The following is a 27,423-nucleotide window of genomic DNA, read 5'->3' as shown; positions in this document are numbered from 1 at the left end:
TGTCGTGTCTTTTATGGAGAATGATGAATATGGCAATGTTTTCCCTCTTGAGTTGTATGTAACTACATCAGAGAAGCACCCTGTCCATGTAACAATTACATCACCAAAATGGACGAAACCTTCAGTATCAGAAACCGTCACTGTAACACCTGGACAGGTAGTCAGGGTCAATATAAGTGACGAGTTCCGTATGAAGGGGAGTTTGAAATCCTCTAAAGCACTCCTTGTTAAGTCGGATGGTGACATTGCTGTTTACGGAGGAAACAAGGAGGACTATTCTAATGATGTGTTCTGTGGTATTCCTACAGATGCATTAGGGAACGAGTACTATGCTATGTGCTACGGACCAGCGTACCGTAAAACTGAACTTGGAGTAGCAGCCACACAGGACAACACTGTAGTTAAAGTAACGCTTCCCAAGGCTCCTAACATGACTGTCACATACAATTCAAAGACTTACCACGGAGGAGATGTGATAACTATAAACTTAAACAAATATGAAAACTTCCAGCTACAAAGTATCGGTGATTTAACGGGTGCACATATTGAAGCCACGCATCCTGTGTCGGCATATAGTGGTAATATCAAAACAAACATTGGTACGGGGAAATTTCAAGACCATCTGGTAGAACAGCTTACGCCTGTTGATACTTGGGGGAAAAAATTCGTAACAGCTCCAATTCCAAAAAGAACCGTCGGGGACTACTTCCGTGTTGTAGCGAGTGAAGACAACACTGTAGTCAAAATCGCTGGCATGCCATCCTTCACCCTTGCGAAAGCAGGTGACTGGAAGCAAATTCAACTTCCGTCTAGTTCGTACAAGTCAATTAATGCATCAAAGCCTGTACTGATGGCACAGTTTGTTTTAAGTCAACTGAACAAGTTTGAGCCGGCTGATCCGTCTATGATGATTATCCCACCCTATGAATTGTTTAATTCCGGATATACTTTTGCTACACCAGAATACTCACATCCTGAATATTTCAAATATGAAAATCAAATTTTGCTGGTAATCGAATCTTCTAAAAAAGATGGACTACTACTAGACGGAAAACCTTTACCAAAGGGAACAAAATGGAACCCAATTGAAGGAACATCTTTAGTCGGAACGTATGTTGACATTCCAAAAGGATCACATTCAGTTGTACATAAAGATTCCTACACAATATTTGGAAGCTACCTCTATGGCCATGCCTACCATGAATCCTATGCTTTTCCAACAGGAATGAGATTAGCAAAGATAAACGCGGTAAGACTAAAGATACATTGTATGTTTCCTTATTTCTCATATTCGTATGCATATTTTATATATTTAATCATTTATTACACTGATGTGGTTTCCGATTGCTCTTCATTTTTTTTTAATTCGAGTGCCACATGTAACTCTTATGTTGACGACAAGCACATGTGGCGTACTTAATCTGTTATCTTTGGTGACTTGTTTCTCATTAAACATGTTTGTAGGTATAAACACTTTATTACAGGTTTATAATTGGCCGATCCATACATATTATGCTTTTTACATGATACAAACCAAAATCGATTTTATTTTCATTTTGAAATTTTAAACGAAAACGACTACTTTCTCTATATGTCCAATGGTACATTTTCGAATACTCCTTTTTGCACTAAAATAAGATGTAATTTAAAATATATTTTGCAGCCATGTACACCTTCGAAATCAGTTGATGGTGATGGTTTAGACAATGACTGCGATGGTAAAATAGATGAAGAATTGTGCACAACCGATAACAAGAAACAAGGCAAGTGTCTTCGTAGTGTAAAGTACTTGTTCATAAAATGTCCTTCTTGCGTTGACGACCCATTGGTGGCCTTCTGCTGCTATCTGCTCTATGGTCGGGTTCTTGTCTCTTTGACATATTCTCCATTTCCATTCTAAATTTTATCGAATATTGTGAATGATTTATGGATGGGGTTTGCAGAATAGAGATACTGGGGCAAAGTACAGAATAGAGGGCTAGGAAATGGGGTGTTGGAATAGAGAGATTAGATAACAATCAGCAAAATTGAGAAAAATGGTTAAAAAAACCGGAACACAGAATTAATGGACCTTCTTTCCTGACTCTTTATTTTGACCATCAATAATCATGAAATTATATGCGAAAAGTATCAGGTAGAGGCCTAATAGTAAATCATCTTAAATTTATTATCTTATATATTTGAGAAGATTTTTTTGTCAGAAAATACTGGTTGTACAGTAATTGCTAATATTTCTTTCTTACTATTATTTTGTCGTATAGATGATGATGGTGATGGAAGAATTGATGAAGACTGCACCGATCCTACTCCAGGTACATATAATGTATTAATTATTCTATCGTGAATTAAGGATGAGGCATAACACAAAACATCTAAATATGTCATTTTTTTCTTATATAAAAAATATTTAATTAAACAACCTATAGCGAACTTTAAACAATGTATGGAACATTTTAGATATGGAAAAGGAATTTAAAACGAATTTATAAACTATCACGGTAAAATGTCATATAATTTAAGCTGCTTGTGGCATTCAGCCATACAGATCATCTGAATTCCCCCTACACTTGAGTTTTTATTCCTTCGACATGTGAAGTGGCGGTCTGTAGTTATCAGTGTGTCTGTTGGCTAGTTTTCAATACAAAGAACCTGGTCATGAGTTAACTATGAGCTAACAATAAGTTTAATAGGGTTACTGATGCTCAGACTTTTATACCTCACCTTAATAAACTGTTTATTTCTACTTGATTCGTTTTAGTTGACGGTCTTTGGGGATCATGGGGTCCATGGTCTGGCTCTTGTTCAGTTACCTGTGGCAAAGGTGTACTGTTTCGAAACAGGACATGCGACGATCCAGCACCATTATATAATGGAAAGAACTGTATCGGCAGCGGTCAGGAAACTAAGCCTTGTGACACAGGAGTGAATTGTCCACGTAAGTAAACACATGTAACATACTTTGTAATATATATGCTGTGTTTCAAATTGAACAACATGTCTATCTGCCTGAGTAATAACTTTTGAAGTCTTTCTGTTGTAATTTTAAGAAGTAAAATCGTTTTACCTTCTACAACACTAGTCATTACAGATGAGTTGTACATAGCTTAGAATACGTGACCAATTTTGCTCGTGTTGTATTTAAACTTATGCTTACTTAAAATTTATATAAAGTGCTAGCCCTGGAATTCCGCTGTATTTCACTATAAAACCATCAATCGTAAATATGTATAGTTCTGAACAATGAGTTATGTATGCATTCATGTTACAGTTGATCCTTCTGTGGCATGTAAAAACAATCCGCACCAACTGTTAGCCAATCCAGTTGACTGTGCACAGTATTACGACTGTAGTCAGAAGACATCCTCAATGGGACAAGACTATCTTAAGGAATGTAAATACCCAGACCTGTTTTCACCGGTGACCAAAAAATGTCAAGACTTCCAAACTGTTAAATGTGATAAGAGACCTGAACCACAGGCTCCTTGTAAGTATACATTCGTGATACGTGTGCCTTGTATAGAGTCCATTTATAAAATTAAGAACGGGATTTCCCTAGCGTACCGCTAGATAGAAATCATTTTAACTTGTCGCTCCACGTGCTATCTTTTTGGAACGGATTCGATGTTTCGGTTGATTGATAAAAAAAATTGATATGTTTTCTAGACTGTTTCTTTTTGTCAATTTCCAGATTGCATGTCATGACATTTGCGTCTCATCTCACCATTTCCTTATAATATCGGCAATTCTATATTTACATTTTTAGTTTCTAATTACCCCAAGAAAACATATACTAATTGTCTTTCTACAACTATGACGGAAATATTCATTTGTAATATCTTTCTTCTCAAGGTGAATACAACCAGAACAAATGTAACGGAACTGACCCTACATGCAACTGTCCAGCACGTCTACCTAGCTGTATAGGGAAACTGGATGGAGATCAGATGTTTCCGGGTAAAAGAGGAGATCCTGCTTATATTACTTGCTTCAAGAATAGAACAATGAATATTGCCCAGTGTAAACCGGGATATTATTTCGATCCAAGGGGAAAGACATGTAAACCAATGAATGCAGGTATGAAAAACGTATAGACAATGAACACAGGTATGCCATGCAGACGTGTAAACCAATGATTACAGGTACGAAAGACGTGTAGATAAATGCATACAGGTATACCGGACGTGCAAACCGATGAATATAGGTGCGAAAGACGTGTAGATCAATGCATACAGGTATACCTGACGTGCAAACCAATAAATATAGGTACGAAAGACGTGTAGATCAATGCATACAGGTATACCTGACGTGCAAACCAATAAATACAGGTACGAAACACGTGTAGATCAATGCATACAGGTATACATGACATGCAAACCAATGAATACAGATACAAAAGACGTGTAGATTATTGAATACAGATAAGGCAGGAGCATGCATGGGCAATTTATCATAAAAATGAACTACTTTATGAATACGGGATTTCATGACGAATAAAAAGATGCACGACACATGAAATTATAAATAAACGACCGTTGGGATAAATGACTAACGAAAATAGACAAGAACAATGAACTAATGCTTATAGATGCCAAAAAAACAAACGTAAAGACAAATGAATGCAGGTGGAAATCCGTGTTGGTAAATAACTGAGATGTTAAATGTAGTTAATTAAAGAGTAGATACATGTAAGAGTTTTCATTTTCGTTTTATGCGTGTTTAGAATTTATTGGTTCATTTTAGTTTTAATTTTTTTCAGCGGTTGTGCGTTTTTTCTGTAGATCGCATTCAGCAGATAATGTACCAGATCTGCACAATTGTGCTAAATACCAAGACTGTTCTAAAAATCCCACAGCATCGGAATGTACATATCCAGATCTGTTCTCAACCGTTACAGGCAAATGTGAAAATTTCACCACAGTCAATTGTGAAAAACGAAAAGAACCTCAAGCTCCATGTAAGTGAAGCTTTTATATTTGTATTCATGTGTATAAAATGTATTGAAACTTTGTATAGTTCAATTCTAATAATCGAGAATCTCTAAATACTAGTATACTGGAATAACCACTGTCGTGTTATCTTTTAAATTGGTATACCACAGATATTAACATCGGAGATAAGTTAATTTTTATTCTGAAAATATAAAAACAACGTGGGATGTACATCAATGACACAAACCCTTCATGTCTTCGTTTTCATTTTACAGGTGAATATGATCAAAACCTTTGTCAAAGTGGCAACGCAACTTGTCAGAAATGTCCAGAAAGATTGCCAAGTTGTATTGGACTGCCTGATGGAGACAACCCAATACCCAACCACAAATGGACAAGCAGATACATCACCTGTTACAAAAATAGGACCCTCCTTCCTGTTCACAAATGTCCTGCACCAAAGATTTATCACCCAATTAAAAAAATATGTACAGAGGATATTCAGCCTAGTAAGTAAATCTGTCTTTCATATGATTATTTCAATAACTGCTCGAAAGAGCGTTGCGGTACTGCAATATGATATGTATTTATTTGTGATGGTTTCTATAAGTTAATCTATAGCCTGTTAACAATGAGGTGAGTTATTGGGGTTGTGAGTTTGAACCGTGGCAAGTGCGTTTCACTCTGATCTTAATTAACTAGAGATATCCGCTCCCTGCCGAAAATTGGTAGTGTTCTTCGGTGGTAATCCGGCTTCCTCCATTAACAAAAACTGAACGCTATGGTATAGCCAAGTGTGTTGAAAGTGGTGCCTAACAACAAAATATTGCACCTGATTGTAGAAGAACTTTGTTCCTTTGATATATAGTTATTTGTTTTTTAGACTTTTTTTCATAAGACCTTTGTCACATATTTGTCAATCAAACGTCCCCTTTCTTGTCATATCATGAGTGCTTTTGAAACCCACAGTATACTGACGTACATATACATTTCATATGCTCATAGTTTGTATTTGATCTTGTGTTTCAGCTTATGTTCAGTGTTTTCTATAAAGCTCAAACTTTGTATATCCCATTTTTATGGGCATTATGTTTTCTGGTCTGTGCGTCCGTTCGTTCGTTCGTCCTTCCTTCCGTTCGTCCGTTCGTCTGTCTGTCGCGCTTCAGGTTAAAGTTTTCTGGTCGAGGTAGGTTTTGATGAAGTTGAAGTCTAATCAACTTGAAACTTAGTACACATGTTCCCTATGATATGATCTTTTTAATTTTAATGCCAAATTAGACTTTTGACCCGAATTTCATGGTCCACTGAACATTGAAAATGATAGAGCGAGTTCCGATTAAAGTTTTTGGTCAAGGTAGTTTTTGATGAAGTTGAGGTCCAATTAACTTCAAACTTAGTACACATGTTCCTTATGATATGATCTTTTTAATTTGAATTTCAAATTAGAGTTTTTACCCAAATTTCACGGTCCACTGAACATAGAAAATGATAGTGCGAGTGGGGCATCCGTGTACTGGGAACACATTCTTGTTAAATGTGTTATGCTACTGAATCTTAATGACGACATGCAATTGATCTCACACTAACCATGGAAATTATACCTCTTTACTTTAATTATACTCCTTCGTTATATACACAATTCCGTGTTTGAACTGGTCAAATTTGATTTTCTGTCAGATTGTAAATAGATTTGTGAAATGCATATACAAATGTAGTTTAATTTTCATAATGCATTTAACCTTAAAGTTTCAGATCCTCCATATGAAGAAAAAAACACGTAAAAGGGATCATTTCACGTGTGCTTAAACTGAAAGTTTCATTAACCACATTCCATCATTTATCATATGCTTATAAAATTTAAGTAATCTAATTATCATAGTAGTAATAAAGTTGAAAACTCAATATAACCCCTTGATATACGACCTTTGTGACACTGATATACCACTGTGCCTCGGGTACCAAAATAACTTGTGACCTTTACATCAAGACTTCTACATCTATCCATTGGTCTGCAGTGGGAATCGCAAAAGCTACTGTGCATAAGCATATGGATAGTATTGACAAAGGTTCAAAAGAGGGCTGTGCGTTTTGTAACTAACACGTACAGAAACGCCTTAAGCGTTGGTAACCTGTTACACCACCTGTTGGTCACATGTGCAGCCTCTTTGACAGAAGAAAAATACACGACTTGGATTGCATGGTAATGCTGTGTAAAATTCATAGAACCAGACAACAAATGGAAGTTTTTAACGACCTTGACTGGCTATACAGCCCTTGCACGGTCGGTAATAGAACCAGCCTTTTCTGGGAGACTTTTATACTAACTAGTATAATATTCCAAGATAGAACACGTAAAGGTTGCAGAACCTAAAAGAAATAATAATTAGAATGAAGGATGTATGTCAGTTATACATCCTTGTTATAATCAATTTAAATAATATCTTAACTAAATAAATTAGTGAACCAAAGAAAAGGAAAAACTAAAATAAACCACAATCGAGTTCATACTGGAAAGTTCGTTACTTTCCCCTTCTTGCAATGGCTCATTAATGAAAGTTCAAGACTGCAGAGTAGCCCAGATTTACTGTAGATAACGAAGATGAAGGTAACATACTCATTCACTACATATTGTTAGCAGGCACTCTTAACACTGGACAACTTGATGCAATGTATGTTCGTTCAAGTCGATCAAGAATTAGGTCAACATTCATTCTTGGACATTCTTACCTCACTACATATTGTTAGCAGGCACTCCTAACACTGGACAACTTGATGCAATCAGAGACATATAATACGTGTATTGTATTATATGTCTCTGATGCAATGTATGTTCGTTCAAGTCAATCAAGAATTTATTAGGTCAACATTCATTCTTAAATTACCTCCACATGTCCAGCAATGTAGGTGCTATTACCATGTATTACACTAAAAAACATACCTTCATCAGCTGTGCTAGTGGAACACATCTTTAGCTCAGTTTGTACACCTGAACAGAGGTGGGTTTAGGGCCCCTAAAATTTGGTTGGTTTTTTAGGGAATCACTGGAGCAGGTCTCTTCTTATGACAGTCTGTGTGTCCCCCCTCTCAAAAATGTCTAGATGCACCACTGCTTTTTCTTCCTGGGACATGTACCAGATTAGAATAAAAGCTGGTACTGTAATTGATTTTGGAAGGAAACTGCTCTCTGAACAAAAAAACATCTAAAATTCTTTACTACCTCTCCCTTCACTTTCGGTCTTCCACAGAATTCAATTTGGCCCCCATCTACATGTGCTTGTATTTATATTGGCAACATTCTCAATGTTGTGACTCTTTCAGATGAAACAGAAAGATCTTAATTTAGAACCAAAATATGATTATTAAATTTCTTCCCATAAAAGGTGCGGTTTGTAAAACAGCTGTATGTGTATTAAGAAAGTGTGACATACAATGTGTAGGTCTAAATTATTTAACAGTCTTTCAATTCGAAATATGATATTACATAAAAAGTAACCATCAATGAATCAATCTAAACAAGAAAGTAGATATTCTCATTAGACCCAGAATAAACAAATGTTGTATATTTCAGAGGAAGTACCAGATTTTTGTAAAGCCAATCCCACTGCAGTAATACCGAGCCTGACAAACTGTGCAGAGTTTTATAACTGTTCAGATGGAAACAAGGCCCATGAATGTCAATATCCAGATCTCTTCTCTAAGATATCTCATAAATGTGAAAATTTTACTGGTGTACAATGTAACAATAGGACAGAACCACAAGCTCCATGTAAGTATGAATTTTTAACATCTCAATTTGTATTACGTACATATATTTTTGTAAATATTTTTTTATTTTGAAATATTTTTACACAGCTTAATGCATGAATTTTCATACAGAAATACTGGCAACAGTGATCTTTCTGTAACCAAGCAGGACTTATGCTACCAAGTGACTGGGGTGAAGAAGTTTCTTTTCCTAATTTGGTTAAATGTATATACATTGTTATACCAGGTAAAAGCATTGTTTCAATTTTGGATATCATTTTGTTAAGTTTATATATCTTTATACAAATGAATGTCTTCAGCAGTATAGTTTCCTCATTGAAATTTTGTTGATAAAAGATTATTTCTTTTCATACAAAATACAATCCTGTACACTCATGAACACTTTTCATAAGATCCAAGACAGCAATTGATTATTCCATCAACATGTTTGATAAATTAGTACCATATTTTAACCACAGCTTTAAACATCCTTAGAAATATACCTGTAGTTACCCTGATTACAGTAACAAAAAAATATTATATTATATTTCCGAAACTTTAGTATTCTTATTGTATGAATTATAATGTTACATCTGAATATATATATGACTTCTCTTTTTTATTTTAGGTGAATATAATCAGAACTTGTGTAATGGAAAACCAGGCTGTATATCATGCCCAAAACGATTGCCAAGTTGTGTTGGGAAACCTGACGGTAGTCAACCATTCCCTAGCAAACTGTGGATGGAGGACTATGTCAAATGTTATAAAAATAGGACAATGTCAGTGGTCAAATGTCCTAAAGGACAATATTTCCATCCTAATGAACAGAAATGTAAAACAAAAGTAGATAAAGGTAAACCACTGTTAATTTTGTATCCATATTTTGAATTATTGATGATGAAGAAGGGGTAAGAGGTATAAACTCATGAAACAAAATTCATACACATTGAAAATCTAGAGGAAAGGAACAGATTTTTTTACTGTCTTCAAGTCACAGTGACTTCAAAGCTAAATAGGTCCAGATGAAAGGAGCACCAGAGTGAATGGAGTGATTCACTTGAAGTTATGATATATCAAGAAGAACACAGATGAGGGATAATATAAACCAATTTGGGACAATAATTTAACAAATACTCGTCAATATTTTAAATCAATGTCATTTGTGATATACAGATGAATATATGTGGGATTTTCTCACTTTGATGAAGACCCATCAGTGGCCTTCTGCTTCAGCTGTGCTCTGCTCTATGGTCTCTTTGTAACATTCCCCATTTTCATTCTTCATTTTATTCCCTATAAATGGTTATCTGGAAAACATAAATTTGATAGCAGAAATACAAAAAAAATAAAACTTTAAAATGGGATTGGCCTTATATTAACAGAAATTTATTATCAAACCTTAGAAGTAACAGAAATTTATTATCAAACCTTACAAGTCAATTTTCCCTTCAAAGAATGTAAGTTTCTCTTTTCAGTGCACTCCACCTTGGTCCACCAATATCAAGAAATAGAGGCGGGTCTATCATTGAATTTTTAGAGTTGATATACATGTACAAGATTACTGTCAAACCATCACTTAATATTGTATCAGACAAAGTTCAATCATGCTCACTACTTTATTCTTCCAGACCAAGAAAATTGAATGTTAAAAGAAGTCATCAACCTATCACATATATTTATTATATTTCAGTTGATGTACCAGATTACTGTACAGCCCATCCCAGCGCCATTTTACCAGACCCAGCTAATTGTGCTCACTACTTTAACTGCTCTGATCCCACAATGGCCACTATAACCAGAGGAGCAGGTCAGACTCCAGGAAATTACAGGAAAGAGTGTCACTATCCAGACTTATTTGATGACAGTATTAAAAAGTGTAACAACTTTGAAATGGTCAACTGTAGCAAGAAACCAGAACCACAAGCTCCTTGTAAGTATTTGATGACGGTATTAAACAATGTAATAACTTTGAAATGGTCAACTGTAGTAAGAAACCTGAACCACAAGCTCCTTGTAAGTAATTGATGAAAGTATTAAACAATGTAATAACTTTGAAATGGTCAACTGTAGTAAGAAACCTGAACCACAAGCTCCTTGTAAGTATATGATGACAGTATTAAACAGTGTAATAACTTTGAAATGGTCAACTGTAGTAAGAAACCTGAACCACAAGCTCCTTGTAAGTAATTGATGAAAGTATTAAACAATGTAATAACTTTGAAATGATCAACTTTAGCAAGAAACCAGAACCACAAGCTCCCTGTAAGTATTTGATGACAGTATTAAACAATGTAATAACTTTGAGATTGTCAACTGTGACAAGAAACCTGAACCACAAGCTCCTTGTAAGTTATTATTTTTTTGACTTGTTTAGCTGGTCAATATAAATAATATGAAGTGAGGATGAAGATAAAACATTAGAAGTTTACCTTCATTCTTTAAATGTAGAAAACAATACGTGAGAAATTAAGTTTATTTAGAATCAGATGCATGTTTGTAAAAAAAAACCAAAGGGTGATAAAGAAACTCATCTGGCCAGTGACAGAAACATCTTGAAATGGTTTAATTACTACAATACATAAAATTGGAAACAAGAAGAAATAAATGGTTGAATTATTTGTCTGGATTTTGCATTCATATTTTCTTTTATTTGATTTTAAGGTGAATACCAACAAAACTTATGTCAAACTGTCAACAAAACCTGTGATCCTTGTACAAAGAGACTTCCATCTTGTGTGGGGAAATCTGATGGATTAAATCCATTCCCTGCGAAGTTGTGGCAAGCAGATCATGTCAGATGTTATAAAAATAGAACAATGGCCGTCACAAAATGTCCAACTGGAGAATACTTCAATCCTAGACTGGACAAATGTATGAAAGTTGTACAACCAGGTAAGTCATAATTTCTTCTGAAATTTCTTAAACAGGTCTTTTTAGGATATTTTGTAACCTATGTTTTTAAAACTCATGAATGAAAGTTTTGCCATGAGGTTAATCATATCTTCTGACTTTTTTATGTCCCACTGAGGGGCATTATGTTTTTTGGTCAGGTGTGTCTGTTCTTATGTCTATCAAGGTAGTTTTTGATAAAGTCCAATTAACTTGAAACTTAGTACACTTGTTCCCTATGCTATTATCTTTCTCATTTTAATGCCAAATTAAAGATTTGACCACATTTTAACAGTCCACTCAACATAGAAAAATGATACTGCCCATGGGGCAGCCGTGTACTATGGACTTATTCTTGTTAATATATAGATTTGCTTTGTATTACTTATATTATACAGCTATGACAATCTCAGATTGTTGTTAGGTTCACCTTTGTTCCTTATTTAGTTATCATACCATCTTATTGCGAGTTACACCTTGAAGACTATGTTTTTTTTCTATTTCAGTTGACATACCAGATTATTGTAAAGTCCACCCAACAGCCATGATACCAGATCCTACAAATTGTGCAAAGTTCTACAACTGTTCACAGAACATGGCCACTAAAACAGCTGTTACATCAGAGTGTAAATATCCTGATCTATTCTCTGACGTTTCCCAGAAGTGTGAAAGATTCCAGAATGTGTCATGTAAATCGAGGATGGAACCACAAGCTCCCTGTAAGTTTACAACTCTAGGTATAGGGATAAAGTCATTTCTTGTGTACAGTTCTTTAAAGTCAATTAAAGTGATGCAAATTATAATGTATTGTTGCATCATGTATTTTCATTCTTCAAACAGATTTAAATTTACTGTATATAGATATAAGAAGATATGGGATGGTTGCCAATGTGACAACTTTTCATTCAAGTCAAAAGGAGTAGGTCCGGTAAGGACCGATTTTGGCCTCAAATTTCAGGTTCATCTTAGGAAAGATTTTGACCACTTTTTAAACCCTTAAATGTCTATTTCATTTGAATCAATTTATTTATGTGAAAGATTTTAACTGATTTAGTCATTAAAAACAACCCGATTCAAGCTCAAATATGAAAAATTTACCAAATATGCCGAAAAATGTCACTTTTCAGATGATTTTTGTCAAAAATGAAAGTGGCCGCATCCGTGTTCATCCTCAACCTTTATATATGTTATGTATTATCATAAAATACAACTTACATTTCAATATTAAGGATGAACACGAATGCGGCCACTTTCGTTTCACACGAAAACTGTCTAAAATTTAACTAAAATGCTAGAATTGTGAAGATTTCAGTAATTTAGCATGACCAAATGGTGCTAGTACCTGATATATGTGCATTGTATTGTCAAAAACAGCCCATATTTATGTAGCAGAATCATTCTACTGTCCAATAAATAACTAAAAGTTTACATTTTAACAATTTTGTAAAACTGCTATATTTTGGGCCAAAAAGGGGTCTTACTGGACCTACTCCTTTATAGAAGTAAACCAGAATTGGTCAAAGTAAGGTCTTTTACACAGAGCCTTGGCTCACACTGAACAGCAAGCTACATGTATAAAGGACTTAAAAAATGACTTGTGTAAAACCATCCAAGCAGGAAAACCAACTGTCTAATCTATATAAAAACGAAAATAAAAAAAACCATGTATGAACCTTATCAACAAACAACAACCAATAAACATGAGGTAAAACTTGCATTGATTTTGCACAAAGAAGAAAATTGTTAAAGGAGAAAAGTGTTATTTTAGTGAGAAAGTATTAAATCACTGCAGAGAAATTACAAAAAAATATTTTATATGTACTTGTTTTATAATGCAGATATATTATAATTATTTTATTCCTCAGGTGAATATGACCAGAACTTGTGTAAGCCAGGAGACATGAACTGTGAAGTATGTCCTAAACGTTTACCCAGTTGTCGTGGAGTACCTGATGGTGATGAAGCTGTCCAATCAGCTCTCTGGACAGATCTGTATGTCACATGTCTGATAAATAGGACCATGGCTGTGCGTCACTGTCCTGTTGGTCAAGTGTTTGATCCCAGTCAGTTACACTGTGTCAGTAAAATACCAAAAGGTAAATTTGTAATTGATAGTTAAAGTTTTGAATGTTCTCTTATTTTTTCCTCTTTTAACAATTACAAGCAAAATTAATGTACAAGATTTTCCGATAGCTTGTTAAAGTTGTCTCTGCAACCATACATTATTATGGGATCTTTAGTGATATGGTTAGAGAATTATGGGAAAGATGTTACACGCATTATGTTGATGGATTTATAATTTTTGTAATGATTAGTTACCAAGCTAAGGTACTTTAAATTTCTCAGTTACTTATAAAAGAACAATTGCAAGCATGTGAATGATCGAAAAACAATTAAACTTTCCTTTATGATTTTAAAATGTAGACAATAAAAGCATTGATGATAGTTCTAGTGTGACATTTTTCTTTTAAAGAAAAATCAAGAATCCTATTATAGAATTTGTTTTGAACATTTTGCAGGAAATATTGATGCCTTCTGTTTAGCTAACCCCACATTTATAGTGCCACACCCAGACACATGTGGTCAGTACTACAACTGTTCAGCCATGTCCAAATATGGTCATCATCTTCAGGAATGTCACTACCCAGATCTGTTTGATGATGTCAGTTTGATGTGTAAAGACTTCGAACAAGTCAAGTGTAACAAATCAAAACATGAACCAGAGGCCCCATGTAAGTAATTTTATCCAACACTGATGAATTTGATTGAAACATCAACTGATCTTCATAAAATGAAAACATTAATGAAAACATTATTTTGTGTTATTCTCAAAGTAGATTGATGTACTGTTCTTAATGCAGAAAAGAAAATAATGAAACTTTTTAGTCATAGTTTAGTTTGTCGTTTTGTATATAAACAAGTTAATGTATATGTTACTCTAATATTTTTTCTTACAGGTGAATATTTACAGAATAGATGTAATGTATCAGATCCAAGTTGTCTCCCATGTCCCAAACGTCTGCCTTCCTGTGTTGGACATCCAGATGGAGACAACTCATTCCCCAACAAACTATGGATGTCTGACTACATCACCTGTTATAAAAATAGAACATTGAATGTAACACACTGTAGCCATGGTTACTTCAATCCAAGGACAGCCAAATGTGAAGATGATGTTCCTAAAGGTAATATTTAGGAATTAATTAAGGGAGAAGGAAACCAAATCCATATTTTATTATTTACAGAGTCTGTTACATAGCAAAATGTAATAAAACTTTTTTTGATTAAAAAAACGTCAGAATGGTATTAATTTGGTATTATATATTAGTTAAAAGAAGCTATTTTGAATTTTCCTCAAAAAAAGGGCAGTTGATGTATTCTTTATACATGTGACATCATTTCTTTTATTCTGGTTCCACATTAGTATAACAAATGCTCACCAATTTAACAAGTTAAAAGAAAAATTTCATAGAAACAGAGTCATAGAGCTTTAAACATTGTTATGATAACCTCTTGTCAACTTTGTGCAAAACATAATCGTTACATTAATAAGCATGTAATCTTTGGGTGTTTTTCAGTTGATCTGGTTTGTTCAACAGAACCAATTTTATATTATAGTTGATGTACCAGATTTCTGTACAGCCCATCCCAGCGCCGTTCTAGCAGATCCTGATAACTGTGCTCACTACTTTAACTGCTCTGATCCCTCCATGGCCACCATAACCAGAGGAGCAGGTCAGACTCCAGGAAATTACAGGAAGGAGTGTCACTATCCAGACTTATTTGATGACAGTATTAAACAATGTAATAACTTTGAAATGGTCAACTGTAGTAAGAAACCTGAACCACAAGCTCCTTGTAAGTATGCTTGAACAGAAAAATAAATCTTGGCTCCCTTGCTTTCTGAACAGATATATCATGTTATGGAGGGGTATTTGCGAGAAATACTAGTCGAGGGACTAAAATTTCCCAAGCCACCAGGCGAGGGAAATTCGGTCCCAAGACTGGTATTTTTTAGCTCACCTGACCTGAAAGGTCAAGTGAGCTTTTCTCATCACTTGGCGTCCGTCGTCCGTCGTCCTGCGTCCGTCGTCCGTCGTCCGTCGTCTGTAAACTTTTACAAAAATCTTCTCCTCTGAAACTACTGGGCCAAATTCTACCAAACTTGGCCACAATCATCCTTGGGGTATCTAGTTTAAAAAATGTGTGGCGTGACCCGTTAAACCAACCAAGATGGCCGCCATGGCTAAAAATAGAACATAGGGGTAAAATGCAGTTTTTGGCTTATAACTCAAAAACCAAAGCATTTAGAGCAAATCTGACATGGGGTTAAATGGTTGATCAGGTCAAGATCTATCTGCCTTGAAATTTTCAGACGAATAGGACAACCTGTTGTTGGGTTGCTGCCTGTGAAATGGTTATTTTAAGGAAATTTTGCAGTTTTTGGTTATTATCTTGAATACTATTATAGATAGAGATAAACTGTAAACAGCAATAATGTTCAGCAAAGTAAGACCTACAAATAAGTCAACATGACCAAAATTGTCAGTTGACCCCTTAAGGAGTTATTGCCCTTTATAGTCAATTTTTAACAACTTTTCGTCATTTTTTGTAACTTTTCTAAAAATCTTCTTCTCCAAAACTACTTTGCCAAATTTAACCAAACTTGGCCACAATTATCTTTGTGGTTTATAGTTTAAAAAATGTGTCCGATGACCCAGCCTGCCAAACAAAATGGCCGACATGGCTAAAATTAGAACATAGTGGTAAAATGCAGTTTTTGTTTTATATCTTTGAAACTAAGACATTTAGGGCAAATCTTTCAAGATTTAAATGTCCATCAGAATAAGATATATCCCTCACAAATTTTGAGTTGAATCGGACAACCTGTTGTTGGGTTGCTGTTCTAAAATTGGTGATTTTCAGGAAATTTTGCAGTTTTTGGTTATTATCTCGAATACATGTACTATTATAGATAGAGATAAACTGTAAACAGCAATAATGTTCAGCAAAGTAAGATCTACAAATAAGTCAGCATGATCAAAATTGTTAGAGGACCCCTTAAGGAGTTATTGCCCTTTATAGTCAATATTGAACAACTTTTCGTCATTTTTGTAACTTGTATAAAAATCTTTTCTAAAACGACTTGGCCAAATTTAACCAAACTTGGCCACAATCATAATACTAGGGTATCTATTTAAAAAAAAAGTGTCTAATGACCCCGCCTACCAACGAAGATGGCCGACATCAGTAAACACATTAACAGGTGAGCGACACAGGCTCTTGAGAGCCTCTAGTTTGCAAATACTCTTCCATTACATGATATATCTGTTTAATTACACTGAAAAAATTTGGATTAAAACTCTAGGTACAGGTGAAGATAATTTTTATTTTTATTTGAAAGCTGTAATTAAGTCTCCCAAACAATTTTATTTTATTTTCTAAAATTTTCAGATGAATATAACTTGAAAACTGTAAGTGATAGATACATGCAGTCTTCAGAAATGATTATAGGACAATAAAACAAATCACATGAAATATAGGGGGAGTCCCTGGGGGGTCATCCCTACCCCCTTCAATTTGAGAATGTGCTTTTATCTTGTAAACGGTCCAGATCCCCACCCCTAAACCATATATATTCTTCAATGGGATAATAAAACTAATCAAATGAAATTAAATGGAAGTCCCCGGGGGGTCATCCCCACCACGTTCAATTTGAGAATGTGCTATTATCTTGTAAACGGTCCAGATCCCCACCCCTAAACCATATATATTCTTGTAGGGGACAATAAAACAAATGAAATGAAATAAAAGGGAAGTCCCGAGGGAGTCACCCCACCCCCTCTTGTTTGAAAACTTGTAAACGGTCAACATCCCCACCCCTAAACCACATATATTCTTGTATGGAACAATAAAACAAATCAAATGAAATGTAGGTAAAGTCCCCGGGGGTCACCACCACCCCCTCCTGTTTGAATACTTGTAAATGGTGGAGATCCCCACTCGTAAGCCATATATATTCTTGTATTGGACAAAAAATCAAATCAAATGAACATGGGACCATATAAATGGCGAGTTATGGGAGCTTTGTTTGGGAGACTTCGTAACAGCATCCTGTTACAATTACTTCTTGTTCATTAACATGTTGATGCATAATTTTGAGGATAAGAGGATATTATCATAGAACCGTGGGAACTATGAATGTACTTATAAGCATAAGCTCGTTTTTTTTTGGTTATGTCATATCCAAAAAAAATTTGGCGGGGAGATGCTCGAAGGGGTAAAAAAGGAATCTCCAATATGGCAAATTCACTGGGAGTGGTGAAAAGCAGGCAACTATTTTCAAAATGAGGAAAAATATGAGAATATGCGAAAAATACACTGGGTATCAACCAATCAAAATGGCTTTCTTATTTAAGGTGTAATTATATTATAAATTCGCTAATTCTGTTGGCCTTCATATCAATTTTTCAGTTCATATAAAGTGACAAAACATTACCTAACCTGGCTTGGCCTGAAAAATTTAACATAATTGTAATTGCATACAAGAGTCAACTGGTTCCCAGATGTTTGTTAGTACATAAACAGGAAAAATATACCTAGCATTAAGCTTTCATTTCAAACCAAAATTTGCTTTGCATTTGGGAGAGTTCTGTGCAAAACATTTACACTCACTTATATGTTCTTCCTGGCTTGGCTTAAATAAATGGTTGTATATCCATGAAATGAGCATAAGATAATTACCCCCGGCAAAATAATGAAACCACAGTTAGTTTATACATGCTAAGTCTCAACTTTCTATTAGCATTTCTGTCATCTCCTGACTTCAAAATTTACAGTACAATAGAAAAGAGTAGTGATGTTTGTAAGTGAGTGTTTTGAAATAAGAGATTTAACATAAAGACAAAAATTATGTACAGTTGTTGTGGAACTATATCAAATATCTTGGTTTTTCATTGTAATGTATCTATTTATTTCAGGTGACTATCAACAGAATTTGTGTCAAGCTATCAACAAAACCTGTGATCCTTGTACAAAGAGACTTCCATCTTGTGTAGGGAAATCTGATGGGTTAAATCCCATTTCTGCAAAGATGTGGCAAGCAGATTATATGAGATGTTACAAAAATAGAACAATGGCTGTCACTAAATGTCCAACTGGAGAATACTTCAACCCTAGACTGGATAAATGTATGAAAGTTGTACAACCCGGTAGGTATTTCTCAGTAAAACATTAATTGAAATAATTATATTTGTGTGATCGGATTGCTTTCCTTAATAAATGTGGTAGTCTACTAGATCCTTGGTCGAGCTTAGGAAGTACTTTTTTTTTTAGCTCAGTCAGTATAAATGCTGCTTTGTAATACATAGGTTCCTGTTTCTAGCCCATGGGGAGAAATAAGTGATTTTGCAATAGAATCATGCTATCCTGTCCTGTTACATTTGTAATTAAGATAAAGTGTTGAAAATTGAATGGCTAATGTTCAAAACCTACCCTGAGATTCAAACATGTATTGATATGTTTCTCTGTATAAGCGCTTATGTCTGTATCCCTCTTTCTGTCTCCAATGATAGTAAATGGAGTTGAAAGTTTCCATGAAGTGTGAAGCTGGGGACTTATCTATTTGTGATACATGTTCCATTTATTTGTATGAATCCATTGTAATGCTCTAGACTTAAATATTTGTAAATCTAAAACAAACTATAAAGATTGAAGAGGTGTTAAAGCAAAAAGAACCTTTCATGAAAAGTTATTGATTTTGGTATATTAGAGGTTCTTTGTTATTGTCTGATGACTTTGCATGTATTGCATGTTAAATTTGTGATTAGGTCAGTATGGCCAATTTACCAAGCTCAGGCAATAGTGCTCTCTGTAACACTTCTTGGTTATCTTTCAGTTGACACACCAGATTATTGTACAGCCCATCCCAGTGCCGTTCTACCAGACCCAGATAATTGTGCTCAATACTTTAACTGCTCTGATCCCACAATGGCCACTATAACCAGAGGAGCAGGTCAGACTCCAGGAAATTACAGGAAGGAGTGTCACTATCCAGACTTATTTGATGACAGTATTAAACAGTGTAATAACTTTGAAATGGTCAACTGTAGTAAGAAACCTGAACCACAAGCTCCTTGTAAGTATATGATGGAAAACATTAGTAATATAAAAAATGATTAATTGATAAATTTCTTTAAAAAACTTTGCATTCATTACATGTGTATTGTATGGGACGCTTCTAACTTATTTGAGAATAAGAGAAATAACTTTTGACATGATTTGTTAAATATTGATATGAGGAGGTGTGGTATGAATGCCAATAAGACTACTAGTCTACTTAGACTAAATGACATGCATGTAAATGCCTGTAGTGCCTTCAACAAAGAGCAAATCCCATACTGTATAGTCGATTATAAAAGGACCCCTCTAAGACAAAATGTGAAACAAAAAAAAAACAATTTCCAGATTTATAAAAAAACAATATGATAGCAACCAACAACTTGGGCAGAATTACAGGCTCCTGATCATACTGATGATCCCTGTTAAAAACATATTCTCATGACTCATCACAGTCATGTCTTGTAATAATTTTATACAATTTAGTTTTAGCAACATATTTTGAAATATTTAGACTTCCTGTTAGTAACAGTAAACAATGACCATATTAATCTTGTTTGGATTTATTGTCTATTTAATTACACAACTTTGAAATATATATAACAATTTAAAACAAAAATATAAATAAGAAAATTATGGAAGTGCTGATATATAATTTTTGTTATCACTGTTTGAATAAAATATATTGCACTAGAAATATGAAAAGGATAAAATATAAATTAAAGTGTCCTTACAAATTAAAGTAAAAAGTACACAGAAACTATGAATAATGATAAATGTATGTTAAAACAATTTCCTTTTTAAATGAATGTAAGCAGCAATATAGTGAGGTTATGAACTATTTATTTCAGGTGAATATCAACAGAATTTGTGTCAAGCTGTCAACAAAACCTGTGTTCCTTGTACAAAGAGACTTCCATCTTGTGTGGGGAAATCAGATGGATTAAATTCATTCCCTGCCAAGATGTGGCAAGCAGATTATATGAGATGTTACAAAAATAGAACAATGGGGGTCACAACATGTCCAACTGGAGAATACTTCAATCCTCGACTGGACAAATGTATGAAAGTTGTAGAACCAGGTCAGTTATTTTTCTTTTGATTTTTTTTCAAAAAGCTCAGTCCATATATATCTCATATTGTAGAGTTTAAATATTTTGTTTCTGACTATGCAGTGAAAGTCTACAAACTGTGCCACACTAAATATATGATATCTGTTGTCTCTTTTTCAGTTGACATACCAGATTATTGTATAGTCCACCCAACAGCCGTAATACCGGATCCTACAAACTGTGCCAAGTTTTACAACTGTTTACAGAACTTGGGCACTAAAACAGCTGTTGTATTTGAGTGTAAATATCCTGATCTGTTCTCTGACGTTTCCCAAAAGTGTGAAAGATTCCAGAATGTGTCGTGTAAAACCAGAAAGGAACCACAAGCACCTTGTAAGTATTGAAGTTAATAAGATAAAATTCGAGTTCTTTGAGGATAATTTTTTTACATATATTTTCAATTTGCTGTGTTTGATATCTGCCTCATAAGGACATCTAAAAAAAAATTACATATACATTGCTTGTGATTGCTGAGGCAGGTTTTTATTGTGATCCACAGATTGTGGGTTACTCAACATTTTTGTGATGTAAGGTCAAAATGATATCCATAGAAGGAAATATTTGTTACTATGACAAAATATAAAGGAGATAATTTATAGAATAAATACTTTATATAATATAATGTGTAGATGTATGTCAATGAGAAAGCAACCAAACAATGCAAAAATAAAAAAATGACATATAGAGGTCAATAAACAGTCATATAACATTAAACAATAGACATGTGTCTAAACAATATGTTAAAGCAGTAAATCTTCCAGAGTTTAGAATAGATGTGAATAAATTTATAACCAAGGTTAAATACTTTATTCTTCAGGTGAATATGACCAGAACTTATGTAAGCCAGGAGACATGAACTGTGAAGTATGTCCTAAACGTTTACCCAGTTGTCGTGGACTACCTGATGGTGACGAAGCTGTCCAATCAGCTCTCTGGACAGATCTGTATGTCACATGTCTGATTAATAGGACCATGGCTGTCCGTCATTGTCCTGTTGGTCAAGTGTATGATCCTACTCAGTTACACTGTGTCAGTAAAATACCTAAAGGTTAGTTACTACCTTATGTTTTACAAGTATTGTACAGATGTTGCAAAAAGTGGTGGTTCTGAAGGTTTTGACCACCAACATTTTACAAAGGACCAACATGCTTTAATATTTTTCAATAGAAATAATTTGAAGACCAGCAGATTTTCTATATAATTCCACCTTGTGTGATATTGCTGTATTTTGATTGGATAAGGCATGATATTTTTTTCCATTTTCTACTGGTATGTATTAAGATTTTCTTTTCTTTGCCAGTGTATTTGTCATTAGAGAATTCCATCTGCCAGGGTATTTGCAAGCATCCTATTAAAATTCAGGCGAATAACATTAAAATTTGTATTGCACTTATAAAATGTAGTGGATTGTAATATATATGGCAATAGCATTTATCTGAATATGTGCTAAAACAAAAGGTTCTTGTGAGTTAAAGTTTTATTGTATTTTTTCTAGGAAATATTGATGCCTTCTGTCTGGCTAACCCCACATCTATAGTGCCACACCCAGACACATGTGGTCAGTACTACAACTGTTCAGCCATGTCCAAATATGGTCATCATCTCCAGGAATGTCACTACCCAGATCTGTTTGATGATGTCAGTCTGATGTGTAAAGACTTTGAACAAGTCAAGTGTAACAAATCAAAACATGAACCAGAGGCCCCATGTAAGTACTTTAACATAGTCAATAAACTATATCTTTAAATTCAAGAGATAGAGATTCATTAGCATTTATGCTTTCTTAAATGTCCAGAATTAAGATCCAACAAATCCTTAGAATCATTATGCCATTAACCATTCAAATTTATGCCTAATTTTTCTATGGCAAAATGCAGTGTACAATTGAATGAATGAATGAATTCTTTATTTGCCAAGCAGTAATTACATACTATTGCAACACAAACATATTTACATTGTGACACACAATAAACAACACAGAACAATATTATAAGATATTGCAATAGACAAATAATCAACAACTACCAATTATATGTGATCTAATCTGCCTTGCAGATTTCGAATAATTACACAATTTTCCAACTAAAGATCTAGAGTTTGAAACTAAAAGAAACACAGAGATTTGATTGATGTTTCATTAAATATTTCTGAACACAAAAGATCTACAAAAAATACTAGAATACCAAACTGAAAGATCTGTTTAAAACAAAAAGGTGTTTAAAAGGAAAGACTTTTAGATCAATAAACATTTCATCTTTAATGGCATAAGGTGATTTCATATTTACATCTTTACATATTTAATAATGCATGTCTAAATGTGCTGCAAATTTTATATTTAAAGACAAATTTTGTTTTCACAGGTGAATATTTACAGAACAGATGTAATGCATCAGATACTAGTTGTCTACCCTGTCCTAAACGTCTGCCATCTTGTGTGGGACATCCTGATGGAGACAACTCATTCCCCAACAAACTATGGATGTCTGACTACATCACTTGTTATAAAAATAGAACATTGAATGTGACACAGTGTAGCCATGGTTACTTCAATCCAAGGACAGTCAAATGTGAAGATGATGTTCCTAAAGGTAACAGATAACCACTAATCATTGTGTTTACTGAACATATTAACATGAAATACCATTTCGTACCTCATAAAAGATTAACATGTAATACCATTTCGTACCTCATGGAAGATTTATATGTAATACCATTTCGTACCTCATGGAAGATTTATATGTAATACCATTTCGTAACTCATGGAAGATTTATATGCAATTCCATTTCGTTCATCATGGAAGATTAAAATGTATGCCATTTCTAACCTCATCGAAGATTTATATGTAATACCATTTCGTACCTCATGGAAGATTACTATATATGCTTTTTGTACCTCATGGAAGATTATTATGTATGGCATTTTATTTTTATGTGTAACGTATCTTGGTTTATCATACAAGGAAAGTCAAGGCACTTTGCACATATCTCTATTCATAATGTCACTACTGAGAATCGGGAACATACACAAGGCGTCCATAGAGACGTTAAAGGCGGCTTACACAAATATCCCCATCCACATACTTCTGCCAATGGTTGAACATTGCTCTCCGTGTTGTAAGAGCCTGCTGTTTTTGCATCTTCTTCAGTTTACCCTCGTATATAAAAAAAAACAACATTAAAAACATGAAAAACTATACAAATATATGATACGAAATAGCTTACATGTATTAAGTCCATGAGGTACGAAATGGTAGATGCATTTGGCCCATTGGGTAGGAAATGGATATTATCGTGGGTACTAAATGGTAAATGTTAGGTAAGAAATGGTAGAGGTACGAAATGGTCAGGGTACGAAATGACTTGCTTCCTTAGAAAGGACACAAGAGGAATATGATGTGACATCATAATCAATGAGCCAGCCTGTTTAATAACATGTTTGATTTAATAATAACTTGACATGTTTAATAAGCTTTAAAAAGAGGTCTGCATGCATGGTTCTTTAAAAAAGGATCTAGGAAAGAATATTTGTTACTGCTTGATCAATTTATTTAAATTTTCCCATCCCCATTCCATTTTATAAAACACAGATAATTGTGCTCCCTGCAACGTTTTAATTTTGTTTTTCAGTTGATGTACCAGACTACTGTACAGCCCATCCCAGCGCGGTTCTACCAGACCCAGATAATTGTGCTCACTACTTTAACTGCTCTGATCCAACCATGGCCACCATAACCAGAGGAGCAGGTCAGACTCCAGGAAATTATAGGAAGGAGTGTCACTATCCAGACTTATTTGATGACAGTATTAAACAGTGTAATAACTTTGAAATGGTCAACTGTAGTAAGAAACCTGAACCACAATCTCCTTGTAAGTATTCGACAAACATGTGATGATAAAAAAATAATGTCTTTAGTTTTCTAGGTGGACAGATACTATTGGTTGTTTCTTCCTTACTCCTAGCTAATAAAGGCAGTATAACTTTGTATGTAAGTACCATATTTTACTAGGATTTGATTTAAAGAATGAAGGTAGAAAAAGAAAAAAGTATTAGATTTTTGAATTGCATATGGTTTTTTTAAAAGAAAATTGATAAAAAAAAGAAAACAAAAGAAGACAATAGATAATATTCTGAACAAAAACCCAAACACATTCTGTAAAGTTAATTGTAAAAATTTGTTGCATAGTGGCAGTTCTTCTAATTATATTATTGTATAACAACAAAATGCACATTATTTTAGGTGAATATCGACAGAATTTGTGTCAAGCAATCAATAAAACCTGTGATCCTTGTACAAAAAGACTTCCATCTTGTGTGGGGAAATCAGATGGATTAAATCCCTTTCTGGCCAAGATGTGGCAAGCAGACTATGTCAGATGTTATAAAAATAGAACAATGGCCGTCACCACATGTCCAATGGGAGAATACTTCAATCCTAGACTGGATAAATGTATGAAAGTTGTACAACCAGGTAAGTGTTTTCTGTATATATATCAATTTGTTCAATCAGCAACTTATGAAATCAGGTTGACAAAATTCTACCAAAGATGTACAGATTTTTATGCCCCATTAATGGGCATTATGTTTTTTGGTCTGTGCGTCCGTTTGTCCGTTTGTTTGTCTGTCAGTTCTTTCGTCCATCCATTCATTAGTCCGTCAATCGTTCAATCATCCATCTGTTCCGCTTTAGGTAACAGTTTTTGGTCAAGGTATTTTTAGATGAAGTTGAAGTCATATCAGCTTGAAAAGTACACATATTCTTTATGATATAATCTTTCTAATTTTAATGCCAATTAAAATTTGTCCCCAATTTCATGGTCCACTGAACATAAAAAATGATTGTGCCTGTGAGGCATCTGTGTACTATGGACACATTCTTGTCCTATATGACTTGGCATTGGGTTTCTTCTATATAAATTTTTATTCGGTTTCCCATACATAGAAATTGATTTTGACATTCTATTATTATTGAAAAGACAAACTACACATCTACCTAGGAACACTCATCCAAATTTTTAGATTTGAACTAAAATGACATATGTTGTAGACCCATCTGACATGCATCAAGATACACCTTAGAGAGAGGTCAAATACAAGTTTTGTGGTTTGACATGGCTCAGGGTTGATCCAAAAATTTATCCCACTAAGTCCAGCAGGTAACCATTGGACAACTGAAACACTTTTGACACATTGTGTCCTGATAGAATAGGATAAACATAAATAACTTTTCCTGGTTCACATGATTCCAATAACAATCATGCACACTAATTTGTTATATTTCAGTTGATATACCAGACTACTGTACAGCTCATCCCAGCTCCATTTTACCAGACCCAGATAATTGTGCTCACTTCTTTAACTGCTCTGATCCCACAATTGCCACCATAACCAGAGGAGCAGGTCAGACTCCAGGAAATTACAGGAAGGAGTGTCACTATCCAGACTTATTTGATGACAGTATTAAACAGTGTAATAAGTTTGAAATGGTCAACTGTAGTAAGAAACCAGAACCACAAGCTCCCTGTAAGTATTTAATGACAGTATTGAACAGTGTAATAACTTTGAAATGGTCAAAAAATTTAAAACATGATTAAAACTAATAAGTATTATCAAAGTTCTGAAAGAGAGTGTTTAAACCATTTGTTGAATGAAAAATTAAAAGCAGTTATACTTTTGGAGCAATATGTTTACTTTCATTCTTCCACAGATATTTTTTTTTCAATGTGTCTACTTAAAAAAACTTCCAAATAGATAACAGAAGTACATAGAGGAGATGACAGAAGTACAAGAGGAGATATCAAATGTTCAAAGAGGAGATAATAGAAGTACAAAGAGGAGCTAACAGAAATACAAAGAGGAGATAACAAAATTAACAAGTACAAAAAGGAAATATCCAAAGTACAAAGAGGAGATAACAGAAGTTTAAAGTGGAGATAACAAGAGTACACAGTGGAGATAACAAGAGTACAAAGAACAAGAGTACAAAGTGGAAAAACAAGAATACAAAGTGGAGATAACAAAAGGACAACGTGGAGCTAACAGAAATACAAATAGGAGATAACAAAATTACATCAATGAGAAAACATAAGTACAAAAAGGAAATATCCAAAGTACAAAGAGGAGACAACAGAAGTTTAAAGTGGAGATAACAAGAGTACATTGTTGAGATAACAATAGTACAAAGTGGAGATAACAAAAGTACAAAGTGGAGATAACAAGAGTACAAAGTGGAGATAACAAAAGGACAACATGGAGATAACAAAAGTACAAAGTGAAGATAACAAGAGTACAAAGAATAGATAATAGAAGTATTATTACAATGATGTTGTATGATAATATTTGATAAGGTGTGCATAAAAAACATATAATTCTTAAATATACAAATTTAAATATATTTCAGGTGACTATCAACAGAATTTGTGTCAAGCTGTCAACAAAACCTGTGATCCTTGTACAAAGAGACTTCCATCTTGTGTGGGGAAATCAGATGGATTAAATCCCTTCCCTGCCAAGATGTGGCAAGCAGATTATGTCAGATGTTATAAAAATAGAACAATGGCCGTCACAAAATGTCCAACTGGTGAATACTTCAATCCTAGACTGGACAAATGTATGAAAGTTGTACAACCTG

General features: G+C 34.2%; 3 protein-coding genes across 3 annotated transcripts in view; all 3 read left to right on the top strand.

The window, feature by feature from the left end:
• The first annotated feature begins 13 nt into the window (after positions 1-13).
• On the top strand, positions 14-11,432 carry LOC143078508 (uncharacterized). The gene is made up of 8 exons (XM_076253371.1): positions 14-1,249; positions 1,664-1,763; positions 2,262-2,312; positions 8,497-8,694; positions 9,301-9,528; positions 10,366-10,605; positions 10,912-10,937; positions 11,337-11,432. The coding sequence occupies exons 1-8, from the start codon at positions 14-16 to the stop codon at positions 11,430-11,432; spliced, it is 2,175 nt and encodes a 724-aa protein (XP_076109486.1).
• On the top strand, positions 11,360-27,288 carry LOC143078507 (uncharacterized). The gene is made up of 17 exons (XM_076253370.1): positions 11,360-11,567; positions 12,071-12,283; positions 13,430-13,660; positions 14,084-14,296; positions 14,522-14,749; positions 15,183-15,422; positions 18,545-18,775; positions 19,462-19,701; positions 20,534-20,764; positions 20,915-21,127; positions 21,612-21,842; positions 22,290-22,502; positions 23,155-23,382; positions 24,422-24,661; positions 25,033-25,263; positions 26,076-26,344; positions 27,193-27,288. The coding sequence occupies exons 1-17, from the start codon at positions 11,492-11,494 to the stop codon at positions 27,286-27,288; spliced, it is 3,624 nt and encodes a 1,207-aa protein (XP_076109485.1). The 5' UTR covers positions 11,360-11,491.
• LOC143078901 (uncharacterized) overlaps positions 27,199-27,423 on the top strand; it is a 73,727-nt gene continuing 73,502 nt past the window's right edge. The window contains exon 1 of the mRNA XM_076253957.1: positions 27,199-27,423. Within this exon, the coding sequence (XP_076110072.1) occupies positions 27,306-27,423 (118 nt within the window). The 5' untranslated portion in view covers positions 27,199-27,305.

The sequence above is a fragment of the Mytilus galloprovincialis genome, chromosome 6 (assembly GCF_965363235.1).
Source record: "Mytilus galloprovincialis chromosome 6, xbMytGall1.hap1.1, whole genome shotgun sequence".
Classification (NCBI taxonomy): Eukaryota; Metazoa; Mollusca; class Bivalvia; order Mytilida; family Mytilidae; genus Mytilus; species Mytilus galloprovincialis.
The sequence above is the reverse complement of the archived record's forward strand: the minus strand, read 5'-3'. Positions and strand labels throughout refer to the sequence as shown.